This window comes from Macrosteles quadrilineatus, unplaced genomic scaffold, assembly GCF_028750875.1.
Source record: "Macrosteles quadrilineatus isolate MER2022 unplaced genomic scaffold, UCM_ALF_1.0 Scaffold_3__2_contigs__length_128488019, whole genome shotgun sequence".
In the NCBI taxonomy this organism is placed as follows: Eukaryota; Metazoa; Arthropoda; class Insecta; order Hemiptera; family Cicadellidae; genus Macrosteles; species Macrosteles quadrilineatus.
The window spans coordinates 72,211,122-72,235,421 of NW_026542596.1; the positions used below are offsets into that span (position 1 = coordinate 72,211,122).

The 24,300-nt window shown below is 33.9% G+C and overlaps 1 protein-coding gene across 4 annotated transcripts in view; it reads left to right on the plus strand.

Annotated features, from left to right (window-relative positions):
• LOC128988628 (ephrin type-B receptor 1-B-like) overlaps positions 1-22,358 on the plus strand; it is a 248,739-nt gene extending 226,381 nt beyond the window's left edge. The window contains exons 9-21 of one of the 4 annotated variants that reach the window (XM_054410095.1): positions 4,947-5,107; positions 6,147-6,422; positions 6,848-7,034; positions 7,634-7,745; positions 8,585-8,655; positions 10,744-10,794; positions 12,078-12,221; positions 13,422-13,681; positions 14,047-14,256; positions 16,697-16,875; positions 17,516-17,674; positions 18,183-18,303; positions 20,184-20,311. In XM_054410095.1, coding sequence (XP_054266070.1) covers positions 4,947-5,107; positions 6,147-6,422; positions 6,848-7,034; positions 7,634-7,745; positions 8,585-8,655; positions 10,744-10,794; positions 12,078-12,221; positions 13,422-13,681; positions 14,047-14,256; positions 16,697-16,875; positions 17,516-17,674; positions 18,183-18,261 — 1,889 coding nt within the window. In that variant the 3' untranslated portion in view covers positions 18,262-18,303; positions 20,184-20,311. Of the gene's footprint in view, positions 1-4,946; positions 5,108-6,146; positions 6,423-6,847; positions 7,035-7,633; positions 7,746-8,584; positions 8,656-9,170; positions 9,189-10,743; positions 10,795-12,077; positions 12,222-13,421; positions 13,682-14,046; positions 14,257-16,696; positions 16,876-17,515; positions 17,675-18,182; positions 18,304-20,183 lie in introns of all 4 variants that reach the window. The other 3 variants (XM_054410093.1, XM_054410091.1, XM_054410094.1) reach the window with 3 other exon arrangements.
• The last annotated feature ends 1,942 nt before the right edge of the window (positions 22,359-24,300 follow it).

Here is a 24,300-nt window from a genome sequence, read left to right on the forward strand (position 1 = left end):
TGTTAACCTCAATTAGGTAGGTTTGTAATGATTAGGTTAGTTTAGCTTGCTGATGTGGTTGTTCAGCCAAGTAACGCAGTAACCATGTTGTAAGGTGAGAAGTATGTGTAATGCAACATTCGCAGCATGTTTACAAGCCAAGTGTGTTGTGTGTAGGATGTGAGTTAATGCTGAGCCATTGTAGAGCTAGGCTGGGTGTTGGCTTCTGTACAATGAATGTCAGCTCCTGTCTTACATAACCTAACAAGTAACAAGCAAGTAGCTGCTTGCAAATCTACCTGTCATTCCAAGGACTCACTGTGGTCTGCTGTCTAAGTGGTCATTGAAGATATTCTTGGGTTTTTTGAGGAAGTTTGTGTTTAATCACTCTTTAATTTAAGAACTGGGAGAATGGGAAGGACAGTTATGATTGATTTTAGACCCCAGTGTTAGTTAATAGTCATTTGGTACTTTTACTATACAAAGTACGTTGTAGTTGTAGTAGTTTGGTATATTACCTTACAAAAATTTAAAATGTCCAAAAAATATATCGATTACATAAAATGTTAAAACTTGCAGAATACAAAAATTAATTAAAAAATGTCCAGAGTATGGCACATATATCGTACTATAATATAGATTTGCAGTGATAACAATATCCATGTGATCAAATGTTTTGTTTAGTGTCAGTTTTTGAAAAGATAAATATTTTCCAAAAAATAATGAAATAATATCTTTTTAAATCGTAGGTACAATTTGAGGTTCTATAGTGTCATCGATTATATGATGAAATACAAATAAAGCATATAAGAGCAATTGGTGGGTAACCAAAGAGTTTTATATAACTAAAAAAGCTGCAACCTCCTTTAAGTGAGCCTGAAGTAATGTAGACAACAATTCCGTGCTAGAACCTAGAAAAAGAGGAACAAATTGTTTAAAAAATGTTGAGTTATTCAAACAAATCTAAAATTGAGGAAATATGTATCGGAAATAAAGTTTGTGTTCAATACTACACCTACGTCTACTTCCATAGTTTAATTTTTTCTGTAAGAAATAAGTAAAATAGTGAAACGAAACACTCAATGATTGGTGACAATCGAGGTCAATAAGCTCGACTGAGGATGGTTAACATTTAAGTCGAGATGCAGATAATGAGGGTTGGGTTGGGGATCTTAGATGGGCCAAGGAGGATCTCATTTTGCTCAGGTCGGAGTTAACGCCACCACAGAACTATCGGAGCGGAAGCCTTCTTAGACAATTGCCTTCATTGTTAGTCCTCCTTACTTCCCCCCCTGTATCAGGTTACGGCAGCCATTAATGTCCTCTGATTGGTCCAAGGTGGAACCCTGATGCTAATTTGCAAATACCAACTTGCTCGTGGAATTTGAATTTTTTTTAACTAGTTTGTGAACTAGCACTAGTGAAGGTTGTGTATGCTAGTTTGTAGACATTACCTCATATTTCACATTACCTCAGGCTTAGCCTGGAGGGTTGCAGAATTATTACGTAGGAAAAATACATTGGTGATTTGTGGGGTTTTAACCTAAGTACTTGGTGACTGAAATCTCACATTCTACCTTTAGGCCAGCTAACATACAATCCAAACATGAATTAATTAAAGTCCTAGTTGGGATTGGACAGTTTAAAAGTTAATTAGTAATTTTTTTCATTAAGATAATTATTAGGAAAGTTTAATTTTTTTCCTTTTTTTACCTTTATCTTTCAATTGTGTAGACAGTTGATGTGTCTTCTTAAAACTATTGCTCAAGTATTTTTTTCTCATGTTTATTGTATTTGATTCTTTGAATGTGACGAATCAACTTATTTTCTGATGATCCTTGAACTTTCAAACTTGTTAGAGATTCTCATACATTGCATCTCTGTGAACCAACATGCACAATAAGGGAACCATTTATTGCAAAATAATTTTTTTTTAGAAGTTGAGATATTGTTTCATTAAAATGCGAAAATGATTAGTCTCAGGGGTCTTAGATCAATCACCTTAAGGTTTAGGTTATGTCTAGTCTAGTCCTAACCTTAAATAGGACTTCTAGATATGGATAATTATAACATTTAGACCTAAAAAAAACATAAAAAACATAGGTAGTGAATAAACAGAATCCCTTCATAGTCTCCTTCAGTATTTAACCTCAGCTAACCTCAGTGTCATGAACGTTCTGTCAGATGTTCCGAGGTGTCCCGCATTAACGTTTATCTCTTGTCCAGTGTCCAGTCTGGCTACAACTATGCAAATATCCCACATGTCCAGTGATAAACTGCCCACAGCTGAATATATTGCCCTCAGTTTTTGTCAGTTTGTGCCATTAAAATATTCAATACGAGACATTGAAACCAGTCGAGCGAATTAATAGTGCTGTGACAGCGTGAAGGGATCGGCTCCCGTGTTACGTGCAAGACATGTCACATCTGCATGTCCAGACGTGCAGCGGAATTGTAAATTAATGTTTACCTCGGAAATTAATCTATGCTTAGCGGATTGGAATAATTGAAGTGAGATTCCAAGTTGAATGTGTTGAAAATATTTGATTCTTTACAACAGGATGCACATTTTGGTGTACTAATTAATCTTAATTGATTTGTGAAGATTATAACAAATCGATAACTTTTAAAGCTCCGACAGGAATAGAGGGTTTAGAGATGAGGTCAAAGCCCAACAAACATTATCCTTGTCACCCATAATGTAGGGTTAGGTGTAACCTGTCTGTTGTGGTAATGTGAACAAGCTCATCATCAGAATCCATTTAAACTTGTACCTCACAGTATGCTTAAACAAACTATAGGAGTTTGAGGTCCTTTTATGATCTTTACGTTTGTTTTAATACCGTATTTAAACAAAAATTATTACAGAGATTTCAAATGGGCATTATTTTTAGGTTAGTAAATTGGAAAAGTCAGTGTGAAATTGTAACCAAGTTAGAATCTTATTGTTATGTTACTAGTAAATATAAAAAGGACTTGGAAATAAAAAAATATGTTTTGTGCTTCTAAAAATAACTATTATTAATCAAGCACAAAATAAAGAATAATAGATACAAATTAATCTGTTGAATCTATTAATTTATTAAATTTATATTAACTGAAGCAAATAATTTGATAGTAGATATTAAAAACCTGAATCTTTTTATCTGAAATTATACCCATGCTAACTTTATAAATCAATTTGTTTTATTTTACTTACCTTTTTTTATTTAAACTTTTCGTGTGTAATTCAGAGTTAGTAAACGTATTACTAACAGTAACAATATTATTTATTTATTTCAAAGTAATTGTTGTTCCTAATATAGCAAGCTATGGACTTCGTTATTTTTAACATGAGCTAATTGCTTATTCATACCGGTAGTGTTCTAATTTCGACCACTCCCAGTTAAAACCTACCCAGGAAAGTCGAGGCTCGGCAGATAGGCAGGTGGTGAAATGCTCGTAATGTACAATTATCCACATTAGCCGACTGTTACTGTTAATTAATAGTTTTGGCTCTGTTCTCTGGAAATAAAACGTTAATTGTTGACTGGCAGTGTCAGTAATGGGCCCTTCCTTGGTGCCAGTTATTATTAAAAACTGCTCGGAACACTTATCAGATGTATCTCTGTAGACAGGTTTCTGTCTTTCCGTTTTTGGCTCGGTCATTAATTATCTGGCCTATAATTAAAATGTGTTTAGACACGTGAATATATTTTGGATTGCTTCATAACACTGTTACTGAAACGGTCTAAAATATAAGTTTCAGATGAGGATATAATTCCTAGATATGGATAAGCGATGAACATTAAATCAATTATTTGTCACAACAATTACTTAAATTTCAAAAGTAATAAAACCACTTTTTTAATAGATAATTTTGATTTAAGTGTTTTTGAAGAATCCTTACTTAACACTTTTAGCCCCGTCATTTTATATTTAAAATATTTTTGATAAATGAAAAAACAATCTTATAGTTCTGGAAATTTCTTTAAAATGACCTCCTAGGTGTCTATTTGAACACACCAAAAAGCCCCGTGGGTGGGGGAGGGTCGGGAAGTGGCCGCCATCTTGGATTTTAGGTTCCACTTTTAGGTTTTTCCTTAACATCTCGAAAACTATCAACTTTTTATATACTATATTAAATTAGGAAATTAAAGGAGATTAAATTTAAGGGAAAAGTATATCATGTAACTATTTTGGTTTAACCATTTAAAAGATATAATAAATTATCTTATTCATATATATATCCAGTACTCCTTCAATAATATTAATTTGTATGTAAAATAAATGCTAAACAAGGCAAAGCCTATCCACCTAAGGTCAATACAATATAACCAATATTCATGAAATTTTGACAACATTTCCAGTAATTTGACACTTAAATAAAAAAAATTTGTGCAATATAAGGGCGAGGGTGAGCACACAAAAAAGTTGTAATTTAAGAAACTACTGTATTACAAATAATGTGGTTATTGTGAGCTTGCCAGCGCCTTAATTTTGGACCAATTTTGGTGAATAAAGTGTGCATGCATTTATTTATTTGTGTAATGAAAATGCATTTAATGTTTTGATACTTATCAACAATATTAATAATTGTCATTATGTTGAACACTTTAATTGGGACACAGCACATTTTGCAGTTTTCATTAACATAATATCCATCACATGTTGTTTTTGAGTTGTAGTAATGGTTCATTTAACACCATTCATGGTTTATTTACACATTGCACAGTTCTCTTAGCCAATCAGCATTACTTGATGTTTATAACATTGACGAGTACATATTGAATGTACTTTGGTTTATTACAACTATTACAGTTTTTGTACATAATCATCAGCATATGATATCACTTTCAGGAGTTACGTTATGCACTTTTTTCTGATGGAGTTTATGGATCTATTCTTTCCAAAAACATTTCTGGTTTCCCCTTATAATTTGTACTATCCACTTTGATGTTTTACCTACCATTCTGTTAACTTTACAGAGCCGCCGTCAGCGCCACAGAACTTGACGGTGAATTTTGTCGACCAGTCTACGGTGATTCTGTCATGGACTTCTCCTAGTTTCCTCGGAGGTCGCTCAGACACGGTGTACAGAGTCGAGTGTGATGCCTGCGGTCCTAGTGTCATCTACTCTCCAACTACGGTAAGTCATAATCTTACCGTCTATCATAACATAATCTAAACTATAGTGTTCTACTTTCCTACAACGGTGAGTTTCCTCCTGCCATACACAAGTAGACGTCCTATTATTATTCAATATAGCTGAGCAAGATGAGAATATTTACCAAACGAAAGAATATCAGGAGTGTTTGCTGTGATCATGTTTATATCAATATAACTCTGAAGTGAATTCGAGGTTAACAACAATTTGAGTAATCATTTGCATAAGATTTGTTTGTTTTTTTTGGACTAAAACAATTCTTTTTAATTGATAGATAGTGTGGCATACATGGAAAAGCTTCCAACATCACTGAGTGTGTCACCAATAAGTAATTATTGAGATGACTGTACAAAATAACTGAGGTGACTGTTTTGAAAAAGAGTTCTTGTGTCCTATCTACCACATCCTACACACACACCCTACTTACCATTCTTATTGACATGATCTACCTGTAAGTGAGGTTCCAAAAGAAATTTTTGTTTAACAACACAATATATTAAATAAATTTGTTTAGCCCCTGAGCTGGTTTTGTGACTAAATCATTAAATAAATTGAGTTACCTTCCTCAATCAGCTCATAGTAGTGTTACTAATGTAACGGCTGCTTTAGCATCTTCGTGCTATCATCAGACCTTCAGCCTTTATGGCGTCGTTAATATACAAAAACACAAACTGTCACACATACATAAACGGGAGTTTTTAACAAAACAGGCCTGTTCAACACAGTCGAGCAAGTAGCTGACTGAAATGGACGTAACATTTGTAACACTACTATGAGCTGATTGACGAATGTAACTCTATTTATTTAATGATTTAGACACAACATAGTTTAACACTAATAATTGGTAAAGAGAACCTCCCAGTTTGAAATGTACACATTTATGTAATAGCTATCAGACATAAAGGAACTTAAACTTTGGTGTTGGTCAAATTCACTACCAGGTTTGGACCTACCTAGTACTTCTACTTAAGTCACAAAACTAGCCAAGAAATTGTTTAACAATCATTTATTTTTGTTTCAGGACATATTCAATGACACCAAGATAACAATATCGGGACTGAGCCCTGTGACGACGTATCGGTTCCAAGTTTTCTCCGCGAACGGTGTGAGTGACATGACCAATGAGCCGGGAGAGTACGTGGACATCACAGTTACGACAGAAGCCTCCGTCATGTCTGCGACTGTTAACAACGTCAGAACTACATCCGTCAAGGCTTCTGAGATTACACTTACGTGGGACCCTCCGTTCACACCTGACTCTGACATGGACTCTCCGGACCACGTGGAGATGTATGAGGTGAGTGGAAGATTAAATTGCCTGTAATATAAATTGCTCAAAGTTATGATTAGTTGGTAGTTATATTAGACAGGAGTTAGTTGTGATGAAGTAAAATTTTTTAATCATCTGTTCACTTTAAGTACAAAATAATACTGATTTGAATCTTTTTAGCATACTTTTGCTTTACAGTGTAATCTATACATATTTGACTGTGCCATATAGGTTGTGAAAGAGAACATGACTGATAATTAATTGATGACAAGTGATAAGTTTTTGGTGAGCAGTGCACTAGGCTTAGAAGCACCTTAACATTAGCAAACCACAACTTAGTTATTGTTTGTTCTGTTGTTTTCTTTACTACACTGTTTAGAAGATATGGGAATAGTTTACCATTCATAGTACGGAAACATGAAGAGCAAACTAAAGTATTCTTGTCTTATCAGGTGCGATGTTTCTCACGACATGAGGAGATCAACGCCACCAGCAAGATGACGACAGAGAACCGCATCTCATTCACCGGACTGAGGCAACGGACGGAGTACGGCTTCCAAGTGAGAGCCAAGACAACTCACGGCTGGGGAGACTTTAGTCCAACTGTCTTCAAGACAACGGGTCAAGTTTTGGGCACAGGTATGGTGAAATGACAGTCCATCTGGTAAATTTCTAGGTTTTAATAACTGTGTTCGTTCATTGTAAGTGAGATCGAATTTATTTTCTATGTTCCTGTTTAAAGTTAATTGAAGGTTCTATGTGTCCTGAATTGTCTGACATTGAATCGATATTGACTGTAATTGTCTACATCTTGTCAAAACAATTTTTTTAAGTATGCATTGGTTTTTTTTCCATCTCAATCTTCACCATACTGTTATTCCTATAGCTGTTTCCTTTTGTGTCTCATAAACTACTACTTTAACAGTGATATCAAAAATATTATGTTTTCAACGTAAAGTCTACTAGGCAGTGTGGTTGGAGTGCTTACCTTTTGAAAGATGCCGATTTAATCCCTAAATTAATCAATTGTAGACCCTCTTTCCTTATGTCACCAAGCTGATTTTTTACTGACACTTTGAAAAAAGGTCAAAAAGACCAGAATTTTCTTAAATAATGAGTAAACAACGCTGCTAGCATTGGGACGTTAAACCATGTAAATACTGGCTAAAGCCTCATAGCTTGAAACCAAAACTCTTGGTCAAGGTTGTTTTACTATGTAAGCCCTGACCTGTTTGTAGCTTACATCGGAGATGAAGACAACATGCAAGTTAGAATCATCGCAGGAGCCACTGTAGCCGTCGTTGTCCTCTTGGTCATCATAATCATCATGGCAGTGCTCTTCTTGAGAAGGTTTGTAGATAACTAGTCTCACCTATATGTGATTTGTTTATTTTTCAACCAGAATATTAGTGGAGAACTGGTAAGGGTACTAAAATAAATCATGCACTAGGTTAAGTTGTAGTGAATTCGAGCTCCTCTTCAATTAATGCACACTCCAAGCAAAATGATATGTCAAGCAATATTACCGTACTAAGTTTGGAAAAAAAAGTGTACACGCAACAGTGTTCTTGGTATTTCACAGAGAATTTAAATCTTTCACTTTCAGTCTGTTAGTGTGAATTGTAGTTGATTGTCAAATAATAAGCAAGTGTATTAGACATAATTTAATACTATAAATGGCTTGAAGTACTTGTATTATCGGTAATCCAATTGGTTGCCGTGGCAACTAGTTTCGGGTCACAATGGAGCCATCGTCAGTTGTTACAAGGACAGGATTACTTCTTCCGAAGGTCATCATATTTCACAAATATTTACAAACAACGAAAACACAACACGCATAACTAGAGTTTTTTTTTACGATGCGACAGGCTGGAGTTAACATCTAGTCTCTAAACTTGAATCATATTTCAATCATCCCCAATTAAATTTACTTCACATCATTTTACCCTTATAATTAATGCAATACAAATTATATATTAAAATCCAACTACTAAAATTGAGCCATGGGTCTTGCTAATTTTCCTGCAAAATTACAAGATTTTACAATGCTTTCAACAAAGGCAACATACAAATTACACTATTGCAATGAAAGCGAACATTTAATATTAATTTGTATGCATCGAAAATCATTCTCTATTATAACTATCAACAACAACAATGATCTAATGAAATCATGTGATTTTTTACAGTCGAACCAATGATGAATGCAACAAGAAGCAACCTAGTGATTGTGACACTTTAGAATATCGAAACGGAGAAGGTGAGTTGTGGAAGCTTCTTAAATAAACAATTACTCTACCTCAAGTATGTCCAATGAAAATCCAAAAATTGTTTCTTCTAGGCTTTATCAAAACATAACTAATGTGTAGCCCATTTAATAATTAAAAACATAGGCCTACTGTTTTGATTTTGGAAAATATCTATTTCATATCTTTTTACAATATAATGGTTCATTTACCAAATAAATAATTTGAACGTTTAGCAATAGACTTATTTAGTAATTTAGCTGTTTTATTGTTATCCTTCACTGTAATTTTGTAATTTGATGATACACAAACCTACTCGAAATAATTTGTGTGTCTAATGTCCGAAAAGTGTGAAAGTCCCTCCCCAAAAAAGTTTTACTTGAACTAGCATTGTTAAAACGAGTGTTTACAAATCCATAGTTTGTGGTTTTACCCTGTACATTTTCTACCCCACACACTAGAGTGCCCCTGTAGGGTTGTCTGCACTTAACCCCTACCTTACCCCATATGGTCTGTTTATGCCACCCAGGACTTGTAGTGACATACAGTAAGTTTTCCTCTCAAATTGCTAAACTCTACGACGCTTTCTGCTTTCAATGTTCTAATTGTGTGCCAATTGTTTACGCTTTTGTCTACTGTCAATATTGTCATTGTTGATTTAAAAGGTTATTTAATGTGACTTGTGATAAATTTGTCAACATTTGGTTTTATATGTTATTCACATTATAGATTAGCCAGTGTAATTGGCATATTTATCAAAACCCTAGTTTGGAGAAATTTCTAACAAGTTCTTTGTTGGTTTTATTTGGATGTAATGTATTAATTTGTTTAAAGAAAGACATTTGTACTTTCAGATATAATTATTTAGTTTTAAAACCTTTAACATTTTATTCATAATTTTAATTTTATTATATCTATCTTATTTATCCAAAAATAATTTACTGAACAATCTACCAAAAGTAAAAATGCTCTTTTATATGTCAAGTTTTAAAGAAGCATTTGAGAGTTTTACCATTGGCTTACTGCATGTGTGCATGTGCTTCTTGTGATTTAAAGAGTGCCATTGACAAACTAAAACCTTTTTTATTCTGATGTAGGTAAAATGTTTGTAAAGACATTAATCTGCTTACAATATAAAAAAAAAATAAAATATGTAATCAATATTTTTTAAAAGATTAATACTTGGTTATGAGTTTTGTAAAAAGCTTTATAAAAAGAGGTTTTAGTCTTTATTATTAAAAAGCGGAACAATGAAAAGTAAAATTCTTTGATTCAAGGATTTGGGGGTTGGAAGTATGACGGGGGACTCAAAGACTTAGGGAGGGTGGAGGCACTTAGCCCACTCTTTGTAATTGGAGGGAGAAATTTGTAGCAAACGCTAGCAAAATGTATTTCATACTAGAGTAATAACTTTATGGTGGCAAACAAGTTGTATCAGTCGAATAGTTAAAGCTTAAATACTTGATAAAAATAATACATGACATTTAGATTTTTATGTGTGTGCTTTTAGAAGCTTGGAATCCTTGGGGTGTAGTTTTAAGAAGAGAAAATATATAGGCTAACTTTATCTGACAGTTTTTGTGCTTTTATAGATTTTATTGTTCATTAATTTTCTTATCAAAACATGAAGATTTGAGAACTTGTTCTAAATACCAAATCCAATGTGTTATGGGATAGTGATCAAATAGTTAGCCTTTTCCATATTCCTAGTTGATGTTGTTTCAAAATTTTTTTACAACATAATTTGAGTAGGTAAATGGTGTTTTAATAAGTTTACGTCTTGTAAAACTTGAAATATAATTTTGGAAGTGGTTGTTACCTAAAGCAATTTCACATTAAATATACTTGTTCAAAATATAAAATATTTCACGATTAGCTCGTTTGTCTGTTTAAATTGTTATTTACCATCAGTTTTATACTAAAACCCAAAAAGATTTATAATTCCAATCATATCCGTAACCCAAGATACATATCAATAGTATTGATAGAATTAGTTCCAACTGAAGCACATCCACATGCGTAGGCCTGCATGCGTAGTGTACGTTGTACGTTGCATGAGTGTTGCTTGTAGTTGTTACCGGGTCCCTTGTATCTGTTTGCAGTGCACTGCAGTCTGGATAGCCCACCCATAGTACCCACCCATACGAGCAGCAGTAAGTAGTCCCTAGGTTTAAGTGTTATGTCATATGGCACTCTTGTAGCCCCCGCATTAAATGTCGCTTTAGTGTCCAGTGCCCAATGTGTCGCATAATCGGGGATTTAATGGTGCATGTTATGTGGAAATTACATTAGTTTAAGGTTTGTAGCAGAGCATAATGTGGTAAACTATATCTTAAATTATTCAACGAATCTTGAATGTTAACATTTTTGTTGATTCTCCTCTTTTTGTACCAATTGAGAAAAACAGTTGGTGAAAATGTTAAATTGGATATTGTACAAACAAGAAAGTATGATCAAGAGAGTGATTTCAGATTTTATAATCAAAGGTATGTTACTGGTTAATTTCAGAATCTAAAAATATATAAAAAACACAAATTATTTTCCCCAACTTTTATTCCAAAATTTAAAATCAATTCGTGTAATTAGTTAGTTATCAACGTAATACCCAGTGGACTAGAAAGCGTGAACTGGTAATTTGTAAGGAATTCCTGTCTGAAAAATTTCCAGTTTTCATTTCTATGAGTGCCGTTTCAGTGTCATTTGTATACTCAAAAGCAAACTCGTCGGAACATCCACTCTGATGGTAAGAATTGTTTTAATTAGAAAGTGCTCGAGTGACGGTCTCGTTAAGCTAGGGGTGGGTGGGTAGGAAGGGAAGTAGGGTGGGGGTGGTGAACGAACGACTGAGTATCAGTCTCTCGCCTACTCTCCCCCTCAGCGGTGCTGTTTGGAGTTCACTTACAGTCATGGTGTGTTTTATAACATTTTGAGTCAGTCCAAGTAAGTTCTCCAGGGATTTTATAATGATTTAGTAAACAGTGTATTTATATACAACCAAAAGAGTAAATTTAGAAATTAGTAAAAAAATGTATCTAAAAATATAAGTTGACTTATTTCATAAATCCTAAATTAAGTTTTGCTATTACAACTTTTTAACTCAAATGAAATATTTTATCAGCTTTAATCTACTTAGCACCTTAGAAAATCCTATATGAATCTATACAATTATTACTATAATTTGAGGTTTTTTTCCTATAATTTGTTATTATAGCTCGTTCTCTTTTCATCCTTTAGTTTGTCAACACTTTTGGTTCATTTTGCTGAAATTTTCCAGATTTGTGCTATGCAAAAAAATTCCCTTGAATGGTAAAAGAAAGATTAACGGTGTTATTCCCTGTTGTATTTATGGACCGAATTATAAACATGTACCATAACTAGTTTGTTTATTAGATATTAGATGTTTAAGAGACGTAACTAATCCACTGGATATTTGCAGTGACGACACCACTCTTTACCCAAGTCGGGGCTACAAACTCCCGGACATACATCGATCCTCACACTTATGAAGACCCGAACCAGGCTGTACGAGAGTTCGCGAGAGAGATCGACGCCTCCTATATCACCATTGAAGCTATTATTGGTTAGTAAATCATTGTAGCATTTGCCTTTTTCATTTGGTTTTTAAGTTTGCATGTTGTCCTGTAAAATGTTGAAATTAAAAACTGTTGCAAGCAAAGTTGGGGAGGAACGTGTTACATCTATTTTTGGGCTATTACAAGATCAGTTAATCTAATAAAACAAAACAACTGACTATAAATTTACGTCAATAATATTCTTATAGCCAAATATGAGTTTTAAAGAGTTGAACAAATCTTACAGCATTATTTCTCGATAAATTAGTTAAAAGTCTCTAACTGATACTCTTGTATCTAACTATGTTAAAAGTTATATTTGTTGTGAAATATTTGAGTTATGTGAATATGTGAGGTTTTCAATAGCTTGTTACGTTTGTAATAGTAATTAATAATCTAATGAGTACTAGTAAAATCCAAAATGATTTTTTAAAGTTCAGGATCTCAATCAACTAACACTCAATATAAGGCCAAGCCATTATTGATAATTCCTAAAAGATATAAACAATCCTTGATCAGAAAGTGCATTTTTTTACCTTTGTACCAATACCTCAAATTAAACAAGATGTCTGTAGGAATTGTGATTAAATAATCACATTAAATCTCCTAAAGCTTCAGGATTTTTCAATTTGGGAAAACTTGATTTCTCAACTAATTACTCCTAAATAAGAACTAACTAATAACAACTAATCTGTTACAAGAATTTATATGACATAAGCATGTGCTTTATATACAAATATACGTAATTTCAAACACCTACAAAAGCTTGACTTGGCGTAGTCCTGTAATCCAGCTATATGTAGGTAACGAACTGTGGATATTTATAGGCATGATCTAAGGATGCGATACTCCCTAGTTTGGATTAACATCTGCACTAGTGAGTACTACGAATATTTGCAGTACTATCCTGATAGTTAGACCAATTCGTAAATTACAAGGAAAAAATGTGGTTCGGATTCCACTAGAAACTCAATAATTCAATAATTGGTCCCTTAGTTGCCATTGGCTGTATGGTCTATTAATTAACAGTCCTGTCTAAGGAACATATCGCCCTTAGTCAGTAACAAGACTACAAGATCGTGCCACTCATCCTACACTCATCTCCATTCATACATGGCTTAAAATACTTACCTTCATATGGTTGCTATTTCAATTAAAAGTATAAAAAAAAGTATTGACGTTCAATTTATAAAAAATATTTTTCCTAGGTGGTGGAGAGTTCGGTGATGTATGCCGAGGTAAACTCAAGCTGCCGCCTGACGGTCGAACAGAAATCGATGTTGCAATAAAAACTCTCAAGCCTGGCTCGGCGGACAAAGCTCGCAATGACTTCCTGACGGAAGCTTCCATCATGGGACAGTTCGAGCATCCCAACGTCATCTTCCTGCAGGGAGTCGTCACCAAGAGCAACCCTGTGATGATCATCACGGAGTACATGGAAAACGGCTCCTTGGACACGTTCCTCAGGGTGAGATTTGTAAAACTTCATTTGCTAATTGGACATTCCATCCCGACAGATTTTGCTGAAGTAAATTACCGATTTCTGTCGAATACTAGACTTTTAAACCAAATCAAACTTATTGAACGCCTTGTTGTGAGTTATAGTAGCTTTTATATCACATCAACTACTTCAGGAAGCATAAAGTACAATTTTAGACTGTGGCGCATTCTGTCAGCCGCCCATCCAACCTTAGTTTTTTAATCATCAGCTGGTCCATAAAGATGGGATGTCTTCCTCAGAATTGCTGTCTTGAAGTAATGTGATGATTAAAATGAGAGACAATCCTTAACTTTTGTCTACCTTTAAATCTAGAACCATATTTAATGTTGCAGGCTAACGATGGCAAGTTCCAAGTGCTACAGTTGGTAGGGATGCTGCGAGGAATTGCGTCAGGGATGCAATATCTCTCGGAGATGAACTACGTCCATAGAGACTTGGCGGCCAGAAACGTCCTGGTCAATGCCCAACTAGTCTGTAAAATAGCTGATTTCGGATTAAGTAGAGAAATAGAAAGTACTACGGAAGGAGCCTACACGACAAGAGTAAGTTTTATAACCCTTTACTGCTTAGTTTGATTGTATAATTGATTTGTGAAAATCGGTAAATTGTTTGGTTACAGGGTGTCCACATTCTGGAAAGTCAGGGATAGTCATGGAAAGTCATGGAAAAAAATTTTGGTCATTGAAAGTCAGGGAAATAGGCAAGAAGTCATGGAAAGTCATGGAAATTTCCAATTGTGGATGGATTTGAGGGGACCATTCAATGCTCTAGTCAGCTGTAACCCGGACTGTTGTAGCATTTTTCGGGATTTTTCACAAATGTTCGACAATTCAATTTATTACAGTTGTATTATTTGATGAGTTTTCGGTTTGTTTTAGTTCATTGTTGTACCTATTGTACTCCATTGTTATCTGTTATTACATATTTCAGTATTTTCTGCAAAATAACATGTCCAGGCAGTTATATTTGTGTGTGTATGTTATATTATAATTTGCGTGTAAAGTTCGTGAGTCATGGAAATAAATGGTCATGGATAGTCATGGAAAGTCATGGAAATTAATGACAAATTTGTTGTGGACACCGTGGGTTATTTTTCCATAACCGGTATTGAAGTGTTAGTAGTAAACATATACATTTGTGTTAGTAGTAATTTGTAATCAGTGAATTACATTTTAGTAATGCTTTTTAGTTTTTTTATGAAGGGCTAACGTTAAAGTCTCAGAAGAATCTCACAAGCATCTTCCTATATAACTCAAACTAAACCATCCGATAATTTGAACTAAGCATTTTAAGTGAGTTTCTCCATAAAATAACAGGCAGCGTAGACTCGATGTAATAATTTAACCTTTTTGAACCAATCATGGAGACTGCAAGGTCAAAATGACTCAAACATTTTCTGGTCAGGTTTTGTTTATGAGAAAAAATTGGCTGTGAAATATTTTTGTATGGGTGATCATTTTTAGGGCTACAGTGAAATATAGATTTAAAATACAACAACTTTGAACATCAATTTATCGAAAACTACGGATCTGACATCGCTGCGGTTGGTACCAGTGAGTCGGAAAACACCTTAAGTTTTGTCTTAAATAGCTGATTGCTGTCAACAATACAAACATGTGACAAAAGATGCTATTTATTGATTTGTTTAAAAATGGTCAAACGCTCTCAGAAAAGTCTTTTTGTGTGTTAGAATTAGAGATAACTCAGTCTGCCATCCGTGTCCAATTGTGACTTTTTTTGTGGGGAATGTGAAAGACAAAGTTTTTGTTCCTCCTTTGCCATTGAACCTCATGGAGCTCCGAAATCGCATTACTACTGCAGTACTAAGTGTGAATGAGACCATTCTTTAAAAAGTTTGGGCAGAATTTAGTTTTAGAATAGATGTGTGTAAAATAAGCCGAGGATCCCATACTGAGCATTTGTAATATATGGGAAAAAACTTGAGAATCTTAGCTTTCTAATGGTGTATTTCACATTCTCCTAGGTGGTATAACTTTCCTGTAATCTTTTATTAAAGTTGTTCACTTCTTTTGTGTTCACCCTGTATATTCGCTTAATCAAAAAGATCAATAGTTGAAGTATACTTGACGGTATTTTCAATAAGTATTGCAAACCTAGCATTGGATTTTAAACGGTTTTTAACAACCCTCACTAAGGCCTATTTAATACATTTCAAGAAAAATTCAAATCTTACTAATGGGAAAGAAACTCATTCACAGTAAATTGTAAGGCAGTCCTCCAAGGATTTCAGTCTAAAATATTTTCCCCTTTCATCACGATGACAGCATTGATCTTACCTGTACCTGTAATGCTGCAATAGACATTACAGTATTGATATGTTGTTGCAACGCACAGCTACTGATTAATTATAAAGTGACCAAACATAAATTCATATTTCACAAATTAAGATACACTGTTTAAATATGTTGTGATTGGATTTTTGATTCACACAATAATTAATTGATTTGTTGTTATATGAGAAACATGTCAATCGAAGTATTTATTTTTGCCTCTAAACTACTATGTATCATAGTAGTTATCATAGTAGTAGTATGTATCAATAGTAGGCTCCTGTGCACATGGTAATTGAATGTGAATTATTAAACATCGGTAATGGCCATAGTCCTTTAACAATCAATGCAGGCAATATTGACTTTGTTGAGGTAAAGTTGTGGTTTTTATACTTGAACCTGAATTAAAGTTGGTGTGGTTTTCACCTTTGTTAATTATATGAATATTTCAAACTAGTTATCAAATTTTGGCTTTGGCCTTTTATGTTCATTTGGATGCATTTAAAAAACTACACTGATTCCTTCATTGCCTTCAGTGAATTTTGCTAGACTTGTTTTATTTTTACCAACTAAAAAACATACACTTTGTCAATCTTTTGTTCATCTTCTTGAAAAGATGCCTTACCTCCAAAATATTTAACGAATGATCAATATATTTTCTTCTTGTTAAGCTAAGTCTTTTCTTTTTCAGGGAGGCAAAATCCCTGTCAGATGGACGGCTCCCGAAGCAATCGCTTTCCGGAAGTTCACATCTGCCTCGGACGTTTGGTCGTTTGGTATTGTTTGTTGGGAGGTGATGTCCTACGGAGAACGACCTTACTGGAATTGGAGCAACCAAGATGTCATCAAATCTATTGAGAAGGGTTATAGGTAAACAATAATACCAATTTATTGTAACTGAAGATATACACAGTAGTTTCTGCTATTGTTAACGAGTTGTTTAAATTAAATGAGGTTTGTCACTCAGTCAGTAGTACAAGGACTTTGAAATTGTGACCATGGGTTAGAAACCTGGTACCTGCCAATACATTTTATCAGTCCAGTTCAACCTTAAAACTACTGTACCGGCTCTCCCCTTGCTTTGCTGGATAAGTTCAGGCCATATTACACCAATTAGGGTTGTGTGATCAATTTCGAAGCTTGTGAGCTTATGTAGATGGGCAAATGCAAGGTTAAATGAGGCCACCATCTTCTTTTAAATTAAGGAATGGATTATAGTATAAGCATAATGAACCCCAGGATTTGAAGTTTTAAAGTGGTTTGAGACAAATTTGAAATTTCAAGTGAAAATTGATGTAGTTGGATTACATAGATGATGTCAACATTGACAAAAAAACATGCCACTTTCTATCCAATCCATCAATAATTTATAATTTTTAACCCGGAGGTGGTATGTGGAGATGAAACAAACTAATCTCAAAACATTTATTTTTACATTTCATTTTTTCAATATTGTTTAAGTTTAGTTTTTGTTGTTATTTTTATGTCTACATTGTTGACGTTTCTCCAGGTTACCAGCACCTATGGATTGTCCAGAAGCTATTTACCAGCTGATGTTGGACAGCTGGCAGAAAGAGAGAACACATCGGCCCAGCTTTGCGTCTATAGTGAAGACATTGGACAAGCTGATACGGTGTCCGGATACGTTGCGCAAGATCGCTCAAAACAGGTACGGCAATCCTTCATCAGCTGTTTCTTCTGCCACTTTTTGTTTGATTTTTATGTGTAAATATAAACTGTCTTCGTTATTTACTGGAGAGCAATGAAGAAAGCTCATTTTAAGATGTTAAGACTTATCTGTGTCAGTTGAGTACAGTGTTTCGGAATGCATCAATACTATTTTTGAATAGTTTAAATATTTGTAGCCTAGTAAAAAAATTCAAATCATAGTTCTCAACATTGAAACATTGGAATAAAAAACCAAGCAATCATGTTTTATAAATTTAAACAAATCTGACGAGGTTATCGATATTAAACCAATTTTCCAAATACAATTAAAAATCCTCGATTTGTTAGCCTTCTCACTAAGTTTTTGTTGATGCAATCTTCTTTGTTTACATTGCTGTTAATTTATCTTTCTCAATGGAGTTTTGTTACATATTTACCTGTTACATGTGGTTTGTTTGATTTTGCTTCGCATTGTTCTCATTTTGGGTTGCGTGTTTTTGTTTTGGCAGACGCCCGCCCGCACATAACCCCTATTACGTGCCCGTCACGTTTAGACCTCCTCAGTGGGTTTCATTCCATCACGAGTAACGGTGCTGGATTAGATTTTTAACACAAACTCACTCTGTTAAGGTACGCAGACCACCCTGGCTTTCACCCTAACGTAGAATATGTTATCCGTAAGGGGATGAATCTTCTCTAGTCTCTTGTGCAAGTTTCCTTGAGCGGCAGGCTTATTCAATTAAATTCAAATATCTTTATTTAATACAACACCATGCTAAATATTACATATTTTCCTCTTGTGCACACCCACGTGCGAGGAATCCTTTACCTTATCACTTTACTTATGGTCAAATATTTAAATCATTTATCACTTATGTTTATACTTAACTTTTAAGGGTTTAAAAGCGGGAGCTCTAGCTTGTTTGAACACTTTTATAAACATACAATTTTGATTTCACTGATCTCAAATCACTATTTTAATCCTGCCAACCCCTGGTTGGGTCTGCCTGATGTGCTGCATGCTCACTCGCTTGCTTATTTGGAAATTGTTTCAATTTCTTGCTTTATTCTGTCATTAATTTATTTCTTGATTAATCTTTGCTTATATTTATTCATCTCTGTATACATCGCAGAAACTTATGTCAGAGGAAAATTTTCTGCCATTTGTTGAGCTTTGATGTAAGGTATGTTCTTCAGTGTTTAAGAATTTGCTATTAAAACCATAATGTATTCTTTTTACCACTCCTTAGTAAGATACTTGGACAAAATAGGTTTTCTAAACAGTTTTTTTTGCATAATTTTGTTTTGTAAATGAATTTGATAATATGACCTTCAGAGTTAAATAAAATATTAAAATATTTTTGAGGGGTTGATGACAAGCTTGCCTAACATGGTGTGGTGTTACAGATATTTGTATGTGGTGCAAGGTGTTGGTAGCAAAAATATGTAATTATGTGGGTAACTCAGTGGTTCTAGTAGACAGTCTCTGGTTCAACCCTGAGAGATCCCAGTAGCTTTTAGACGGGTTGAATTAAACTTGACCCCAGTAATAGTTTAGGTAAAAATAAATAGCCTTAGCTAGAAAACAAGTCAGTATTTAGCTAGTCAGTGTTTAGTAACAAGGCTTAGAAAACCTTCACTGATCCTCTTTAAAAATGTGCACTCCTGTGTCAATCAATATCGTTTTAATTTAATCTAATATACTTATTGTATTTGTGTATCTTAGTAAAATCAAGCAAACCTAATTAAACTTTAATCCTAATTGTTTATTTCTTTTGCCAACTAAATGAGTGTTTGTTTAAATTATGCCTGCCAGTATAAATTCTTAATCAGTTGAAGAAATGCAAAGACTTGCACAGTTGATGTAAAAAATTTTAATAAGTTGTTAACTCAAAGTTTAAAGAAGCGTTACAACTTTATCTGAATTATTGTAGTAAAAGGTACAACATTTACAAATCATTCCATAAATACTCTAGAATCCAGCAATTAAGTAAATTTGTCAATCTTAATTATTGTTAACTGATTGAAGTATTAGGGATTATTAGTTTTCTTTCCCCATTTAGATTAGGTTACTTTGTGACAAACTAAACTCCCGTAGTTTTTTCCTTTAGATTTTGAATCCAATAAGAATTACCTTTATTCAACCCGATTTTACTACCCTTTGTTTGATTGACAGTAATTCTAAATAATTATTTGTAAAATTAGTCAATAAGCAATATATTTATTTTCATTTAACATTTAAATAATTTTTCAATTTATTGTGTATCCCATTCTTGTAGGACACTAAGACTAAAACCTTTTGTCCTCAAATAGAATGTTAGGAATTGATCATGTTTTCAAAAGTCTAGTTTAAATAAATCATATTTTGAAATCTTACGCAAAAAAACATTATACGATTATTTGCAAAAGTTGGCTCTCTCTAACAAAGTAAATGTTCACAATCGTCCTGATCCTATGATTATATCAGTTATACCTGGTCTTAGTGTTCTATATTGAGTGTTTTTGCGCAGGACGGCCAACCCGCTAGCACCAGACGCGCCGGACATGACTCAGTTCACATCAGTCAGTGATTGGCTCACGTCTATCAAGATGGCGCGTTACCTCGAGAACTTTGAGCGCGCCGGGATCACGAGTATGGAGGCAGTGGTGCAGTTGACTGTGCAGGAACTAACTGCGCTTGGGATCACGCTGGTCGGTCATCAGAAGAAGATAATGAACAGCGTGCAAGCCATGCGCGCACAGATATCCGCCAATCTCTCGGAGGGATTCCTCGTCTAGTCAACGGCGCCGCACCTACGTGGTGCGGTCCGTCACTCCCTCTACAACGACATTTACGACTTGTAAAGACTGTTAAACAGTGATTGTGTACGTGAACATTCCATGACGGAAGAGCATTCCATGTATTGTAATCGGAGCTCTTTATATTCGAGGTTTTATGAATGTGTACTGTGATAAAGATTCTGTATATTTTTTGTACATTCGGCAGTACTTAACGGAATTTTGTTTACTCTACGGCGTTTTGTGATGTAATTTAATTTGTGTGAAACGACTTTGTTAAATTTATAAATATATAAATACGGTGTATATTATAAACGATTTTTTATTGTGTTTTAGAAAAATTGTATAGAGCGAAAATGATTCCGTTTAGGAAGTGTAATTACTCGTTAGTTTAGATTAACTCGATCATTGGATGTGTACGATGTTTTAATACCGAAAGCAATAATGTTTTGTAATGTAAGTCGTATGATTTAAAACCTTATTTATTTGTAGACACTGTGTAATCGAGCCATTAAAATTGATTAACCCCAATCTAAACCAGTACTTAACTTTGTATAGGTATTTTTATACTTTAATTTATACTTTTTTATTAATTATAGTCTGGAAAATGTTTTAGTTGGATCGACAATGGTTAAAGTTACTAGAAACATTGCCATCATTAAGTCTGAGTATTAGTATTTAGTGACATTTTTATTTTGAACCAACATTTTTTGTTCTGTTTTGAAATTTATGTTATATGAGCCACTACTGTATTCTACTTTATAAAAATGTTTAATATGACTTTAAAAGTATTTCCTTTTGGTTTCATTAATAATTTTCAAAACGAATAGTCAATGATAATTTTAATTGTATTCAAGCATACTTTTGGAAGTAAAAAAGTTAGCTATGAAATCTAAGTTTAATTTAAGTTAAAGCTAAGCAAAAAACCCCCACAACCTTCTCAAACATGTGTATTCTTATTCAATTGGAATTAATCCTATAAAAAAAAACTTGTGTGATGTTGAAAAGGTGTTTTTGTGATTTAACTGTAAAAACTAAATGTTTGCATACTTTTTAAAGGCTAGAAAATTTGTAAATAAATTAATAACCTTGTTTTAGATTTCATAACCAATTTCCAAAATGTTCTCAGTACTGTTGCCTAAGCAAGGTTGGTTTATGTTACTTACTTGATTCTCAGAAAGATTGTATAGTTTGTGGTACAGTGGAACTTGGATAATTCGAACCTCAAGGGACCAGCTAAAAACTTCGAATTATCCAAAAATTCGAATTAAATAAGTTCTTATAACCAGGGCCGTAAACAATAAAAACACGTTTTAAATTCAAACTATTAACTTTATTGATACTATTTGAACATTAATTTATTGAATAATGCCTATTACAGTAATAGTATACAATAAAAATAACTTGCAATCGCTCAAACGACAACGAAATTATGTACAAAACTAAAATTAACTAACCTTAAAATGTCCTCAGCAATAGCTGAACTGCACGCAAACTTCACACGATTACCAATAGTCCAAAGCAAAATATTAAGCAAAATAGAATTTTATGTTTATTTTTTAAGTAAGTTGATAAGGTGTTGGGTGGAATTCCAAAGTCTTTCGCGATTTCAGATTTTTTCTTGACTCCTTTTTCCACTTCTTTGATCACAGCGACTTTTTCAGCTAATGTCAAAGTTTTATAAGACCCTGGTTTTTTCGATGAGGTTGATGCCATGATCACTACACAGTTACACTCACTAAAAGTTAATGTATACAGTACAGTAGTGCAGTACGGTACGTTAAAACTACAGTACTGTACACGTAATCACTTGAAACTAAAAGTCTAAGACAACAGCAAAACTACGTTAGGTAACGGCCTTCACGCAAACCGATACAGACCACGCACAATGCGACACTGAAAAGAGGTCAGTGGTGGTGGGTGGGAGAGGAGAAAGGGGAAGGGAGTGTAGGGTACAATGACCTGTAGGGCGGTGGCGGGAGGGGAGGTATGAGTCATCAGACTAAACGCAGGCGCGCGAGGGCTGGCACTTGTTCTAACGCAAACATTTCGTCAAATGTGGCTTGGAATATGTTTTTTATTTATTATTTTTGAATATATTTAGAGTAATAATTTAATGATTTGGCACTTAAAAATTCGAATTATCCAAAATAAAATTCGAATTATCAACGTTATTTTAGCATTGTTTTAATACAAAATGCTAGGGACCACGGGAAAAATTCGAATTAAAGAAGATTTCGAATTAAAGAAGTTCGAATTATCCAGGTTCCACTGTACAACATGTTTATAAAGAAACCCAAACAATCGTTCACAACCTAAGTATTTTATTCAAAACATAATTGAGTCAAATTTAAATTTGCTATTTACAATTCCAAATTTCCCAAAACAAAATTGTTTAGTAGTCGCCCAAAAAAAAGAAAAAATAATTGGTTTTTTTTATTTACAATACCATAAAAATATAACTTTTCAAATATCGAATAACGTGTTTCTCTAATTGTACCTTAAGAAGATTATTCACTAAATTATAATGATATAAAACTTTATTTTATATCTAAATTTTAGCAATCATCAAATAAATATCAGAAAAATATTTATTGCATTACTACAACTTTAATACATCCAATCTTATTATCCAAACATTAATTTTTTGTTGGTTGGTCCTCCAGTTGGCAATGGACTTTGGGCCCAAGACATATTGTAGGTTCGGATCATGATACCTGCCACTAGCTTTTATCAGTACAATTTGCTCTTGTACTGTACTGACTCACCCCTTGCTTTGCTGGATACATTCTATAAACAGGCCTGTTAGGCCCTTGTGGACATGCAAAATGCAAGGTTAAAGAGGCCGCCAACTTCTTACAAAATTTAAAAAATGTAATTACTACATTCAACATATTACAATAAAGTTGTACCACAAATATATTTAGCTGTTAATATTTTACCTATTTATATCACTGCCTTACTTTCTCATAAGATGGCTGGAAGTATTGCACAAACATGGTTGAAGACTGTATATCGTGGCTCTGTCACTCTTAACTGCCATTAAGCTGGATAAAACATGTCATGATTAATTTGTACGAATCAAAAGAGATATTTTAAGACTGGAGAAAGTTTTGTTTCCTTGCTCATGCTTTTGTAGTTTGTTAATTTTTGAAAGTACACTGAATAGCTTTGTTTGTCTCATCTTACGGTTCCTCGAAGCTGATTCACCGCCACTGATTCGAGTAAGTCTGACTCTATGTCCCAGAAATTCCTCACTAAATACCAATCTCATTTAAAGTACTGCTTCCATTTTGTACAAGCATCTCAGACTAATACATGTATAAGCTAAGAAAGTATAGTTATTTTTTACAACATATACTACCCGTGTACATTGGAAATATTGTATATATATTTATATATATCCTTCCCACGAATGTTATACGCCAGTTTTGTTTTGACTCACTCAGTTTGTGTGCCCGCCTTAGTTCCACGTTTGTTTTAACGCTGCCGACTTTAGTCATGTAACGCAATGTATGTTAAGCAACATTATTTCTTGTATGTAAAAGACTTTGTATAGACATTATTATATATTGATCCTTGTTTTTATTTCTTTTGTAAATTTTCATTATAAGAAGATAAGAAAATAAATGACGTCCAGCAATCGATCGTGTTAGTGTTCTTGAACCCATAGATGACATCTGTTGTCTCCCTCTGTATCAGCACCGTAAATCTAACTTTTATTGCTACACAATACAGACAATTTAGCAATGGCGAGTTAAGGTCTGGACTCTGGAATATCTATTTTGTGCATTGAGAGCGCCAAGTATGTCATTACCGCTTGAAAACTGTGTAGATCGCTGCCAAAAG